Below are 4738 nucleotides of genomic sequence, written 5' to 3'. Positions count from 1 at the left end.
TAAAAATTTGAAATAAATTAAAATAAATTAAAGAATAGAGTTAGAATTGTAAACATAATTAAAATCCCTGTCAGTCTAGGTCAGCCAGGTGGAAAAGGAGTGTTTTGAGGCCGCGGCGAAAGGACTGGAGATCTTGGGCCATCCAAAGCTCATGGGGGAGCTGGTTCCACAGGGCTGGCGCTCCCACAGAGAAGGCTCTTCCCCTGGGGGTCGCAAGCCGACATTGTCTGGCCGACGGTACCCTGAGGAGGCCTTCTCTGTGTGAGCGAACTGGGCGATGGGAATTCGTTCCCGGCAGCAGATGATCCTGCAAGTATCACGGGCCCAAGCCATGTAGGGCTTTAAAGGTAAGTACCAGCACCTTAAATCTCACCCGGAGGGCAACCGGTAGCCAATGCAGCTCACGCAGGAGGGGTGTAATATGGGAGTATCGGGGTGCTCCCATCCCTACCCGTGCAGCTGCACTCTGCACCAGTTGAAGCCTCCGGGCGGTCTTCAAGGGCAGCCCCATGTAGAGTAGTCTATACGGGAGGTAACGAGTGTGTGGGTGACTGTACGTAGGGCACCTTGGTCCAGAAAGGGGCGCAACTGGTGTACCAGACAAATCTGGGCAAATGCCCCCCTAGCCACGACTCCAATATGATCTTCAAAACTGAGTCGTGAATCCAGGAGGACGCCCAGGTTGCGTGCTCTATCAACGGGAGGTAATATCTCTCCTCCTATAATCAAAGATGGAACCTTAATGATCTATGATAGGGGTGTCAGACTGCCGACCCGCACGGGCTGGATGCGTCATGGCGAAACCGCACCGACCCCATTGCCGGCAATGGAAAAAAGTCACGATACGTCGCGGCATGTCACGTGATGTTGCGAGTTTGACACCCCTGATCTATCAGAAAGCGGTAATGTCCATGACATTTTTTAAAGCCCTGGTTTGTTCGTTTCAATTTTTCCCGTTCCCTTTTGTATTTGCTTAGATTTTTTTTCTTTAAAAAGATTTGGGTTTGGCTAGTCTAGAGAAAACGAGGATTAGGGGGGGACATGATGGCAGCATTTTAGCATTTGAGGCGATGCCACGAAGAAGAGGAGGGGGTCAACCTATTCTCTGAAGCGCCCGAAGGAGGACAAGAAGCAACAGATGGAAGCTAATCAAGGAGAGAAGCAACCTAGAACTAAGGAGAAACTTCCTGACAGAACAATTAATCAGTGGAACAGCTTTGCCTCCAGAAGTTGTGAAGTTTTTAGGAAAAGACTGGACAGCCACTTGTCTGAGATTTATTTATTTGTTTATTTGTTTGTTTGTTTTTATAAACCGCCCTTCTCCCGAGGGACTCGGGGCGGTGTACAGAGTAGGACAGGCAACATAATGAAACAGTATTGAAAAACAATAATCAAAACAAAACAAACTGGGACCCCAATTAGAGCTATCAGAGCTATCAGGCCAGGCCGGACTGCTGGAATAGGTAAGTCTTTAAGTCGCGCCGGAAGGTGCGAAGGTCGGGGGCCATCCGGATTTCGGTTGGTAAGCAGTTCCAGAGGGCTGGCGCACCCACTGAGAATGCCCTCCCCCTGGGGGCCACCAGCCGGCATTCCTTGAGCGGTGGCAGCCTGAGGAGGCCCTCTCTGTGGGAGCGCACAGGGCGGTATAGGTGGTATAGGTTCTCCTGTTTGAGCAGGGGGTTGGGCTAGATGACCTTCAAGATCCCTTCCAACTTCATTATTATTATAAAACTTTTATTCATAAAACATGGAACTCAGTCAGCTGAACACTCAAACTGACTGGCACTGATGGTCGACACGGGTTGCTGCCAGCATCCTAGGTATCAACCAGGTACCTCCTTAAAAGGTAAGATGTTCCGAGTAGCGCAGTTTTTTTGTAGCTTTGCTGGACCTGAAGACCTCCAAGGTCCCTTCCGGCTCTATACTGATTCTGATTTTTTTTTTTAAAGAGAGGGAGCAAAATGGTTACAAATAATCCTCACCTTACAACCATTCATTTAGCGACTGAGGTTACAATGGCCCTGAAAATAGTAATAGAATGGATGTCGCACGGCCATTTCAGCATTCCCCAAGGTCACACGATCAAAATTCGGACACTTGGCAACTGACTCATACTTACGACGGTTGCAGTGTCCTGGGATCACGTGATTCCCTTTTGCGACCTGCTGACAAGCAAAGTGGGTGGGGAAGATTCACCTAACAACTGGGCTGCTAACTTAACAACTGCAGTGCTTCACTTAACAACTGGGGCAAGAAAGGCCGCAAAATGGGGCAAAACACCCTTAACAACGGTCTCGCTTGGCCATGGACATTTTGGGCTCGGTTGTGGTCATAGGTCGAGGACTACCATGTACCCGTCCAACTGCTGAGCTCTTGGTTCTGTTGTGCCTAATAATTCGCAGCCACAATCCATAATCTAAATTTGAATTGCATCCTGTTTGGCTGCTTCTTTCTTCTCCTAACTGAAAATACTGTTTCCTTGAAGGATGACCAGGTTGTTTTAAAACGAATCAGACTTAAGCTCCTTGACTCTTCAAAAGGGACCTTCTGAGGCCATCCAATCTAACCCCTCCTGCAGTTGCCCGAAAGCTCTTGCCTTCCGGGAGTGATAAATCAAGGACTGCTTGTACATCTCCGGAGCCTAGAAAATCTGTGTCCCACCACCCCATTCTCTTCCTCTCTTCCTCTTTTGCAGGTCTCAAAAGCCTCCCTTGCGATGTCTGCCTCCTCTCCCGTCTCCGCCTTCTGACAGAGCCCCTTCCGCCGCCCCCCCCTCCCGACCAGGCCAGGCCGCCATCACGACCACCCTGACCATGGTGCACACCGAAGGCAGCGCCCTGCTGAAAGCTGTCTGGCAGGGCAAATTCCGGCTGACCCGCCTCTTGCTGGAAGGCGGGGCTTACATCAACGAGGGCAACACCCAGGGCGAGACGCCGCTCATTGCCGCCTGCGTGGCCAGCTACGAGGAGCCCCAGAACAAGCCCCGCATGGTGAGGTACCTGCTGGAGAGCGGAGCCGACCCCAACATTCCTGACAAGACGGGCAAGTCCGCCTTGATGCACGCCTGCGCGGAAGGCGCCGGGGCTGAGGTGGCCACCGTCCTGCTGAAGCACGGGGCGGACCCCAGCGCCAAGGACTATTCGGGCGCCTCGGCGTTGGTGTACGCCATCAACAAAGGGGACCGGGCGACCTTGCAGGTGCTTCTGGATGCCTGCAAAGCCAAGGGCAAGGAGGTCATCATCATCACCACCGACACCTCCCCTTCGGGAACCAAGAAGACCAAGCAGTACCTCAACTCCCCGCCCTCTCCCGGCGTGGAGGACAAGCCCCTGCCCACCCTGTGCATGTCGCCTTCCGACATCGAAGTCCGCACCTCCCAGTCTCCTGGGGGCAGCGAGAAGGAAGAGGAGCGGGACGTTTTCAACTTCAGCCTGGCCACCCGACTCAGCTGCTCTCCCCATAGCAAGGGGAAGGAGATGGAGGAGAAGGGCTCCTCGGGGCTACTCCCCAAAAGTCAGCTCAAGCAGCTGAAGAGACTGAACTCTGAGCCGTGGGGCTTGGTGGCCCCCTCGGTCTTGGCTGCCTCCTATCAGGAAAAAGCCCGGAGCCCAGAAGATCGGGTAAGGATTGAGATGAACGGCTTGAGCCTCGCCAAAAGGCCTCCACTGTCTCGGAGACACAGCGTGGAAGGACAGGAGACCTCCTGCTTCAAGATGGGGACCCACCAAGGATCTGGAGATGAGGTCTCGGCCTTGGATTCCTCCTGGGCGGAGAAGGTCCAGTTGGGCCACCTCCATCAGGCCCTCTCTCGACACAACACAGCCCCAGAAACTCAAGAGGGTCCTAGTCCCAGAAGCGTGGCCCACCACAAGTTGACCTGCTTGGAACATTTTGAGTCTGATTCCCTCTGTCCCGAATCCATTCCAGGTTCTCCAGATTCGGGCCGTGTTTCGCTGGAGAGAAGGCGGTACAACGCCTCCCCTTTGACCTTGCCCACCAGCTCCTCCCGGGAAAGTCTAGAGAGCATCCCCAATGCCGTCTCCCCGATGTCCATCCGGCGTAGGACCCCAGGCCTCCTGGAGCGAAGGGGCTCCGGGACGTTACTCCTCGACCACATCGCCCACAGCCGCCCGGGGTTCCTGCCCCCTCTGCACTTCAACCCTCACCCTCCCCTCCGCGACATCCGAGCCAATGGGAAGCCCCCTTCCCCGGCCCACAAGGGGCTGATCCCCATGGCTCCCTCATCCCCGAAGACCAAGCGGCTTCTCCGAAGACACTCCATGCAAACGGAGCAGATGAAGCAGCTGGTCAGTTTCCAGAGCCTGATTGCACAAGGTGACTCGGTGGCCACCTAAAATGGGCAATCCTTAGAAACCAGAATCAACCGTAATCTTTGTCTTCGGCCTAGTCAAAGTTTAGAGGGCCCAACCTGTCTTCATAGTTGGGTTTCCATTGTCTTCCTCCTTTGTTTGGTGTCCTACGTGGTAGCGGCCATATTTAGAATCCTAACCTAACTTGACTTGCTAAACCTGGAGAGTTGGAACCAGCATCCGAAGACCACCAAAGAGACAGGATCTTGGAATGGGCCAGACAATTCACAGTTGCCGTCCAGTGGCTACAACTTCGAGGAAACTCACCCATCTCTGGTCAACTTTGGGGAGAGGAAGATCTGCAACAAAAGGTTGACCATGAAAATAGGAGATTGTTGAGATCTAGACGCCCTTTCTGTGGTTTGGAT

At 53.4% G+C, this 4738-nt stretch overlaps 1 protein-coding gene across 1 annotated transcript; it reads left to right on the top strand.

Annotated features, from left to right (window-relative positions):
- Nucleotides 1-2813: 2813 nt before the first annotated feature.
- ANKRD34A (ankyrin repeat domain 34A) lies at nucleotides 2814-4503 on the top strand (the record flags this gene model as incomplete). The annotated part of the gene is made up of 1 exon (XM_083374303.1): nucleotides 2814-4503. The coding sequence occupies one exon, from the start codon at nucleotides 2814-2816 to the stop codon at nucleotides 4353-4355; it is 1542 nt and encodes a 513-aa protein (XP_083230429.1). The 3' UTR covers nucleotides 4356-4503.
- Nucleotides 4504-4738: the final 235 nt, after the last annotated feature.

This window comes from Vipera ursinii (assembly GCF_947247035.1).
Source record: "Vipera ursinii genome assembly, chromosome: 15".
NCBI lineage: Eukaryota > Metazoa > Chordata > Lepidosauria > Squamata > Viperidae > Vipera > Vipera ursinii.
This window is presented reverse-complemented; position numbering and strand designations above follow the sequence as displayed.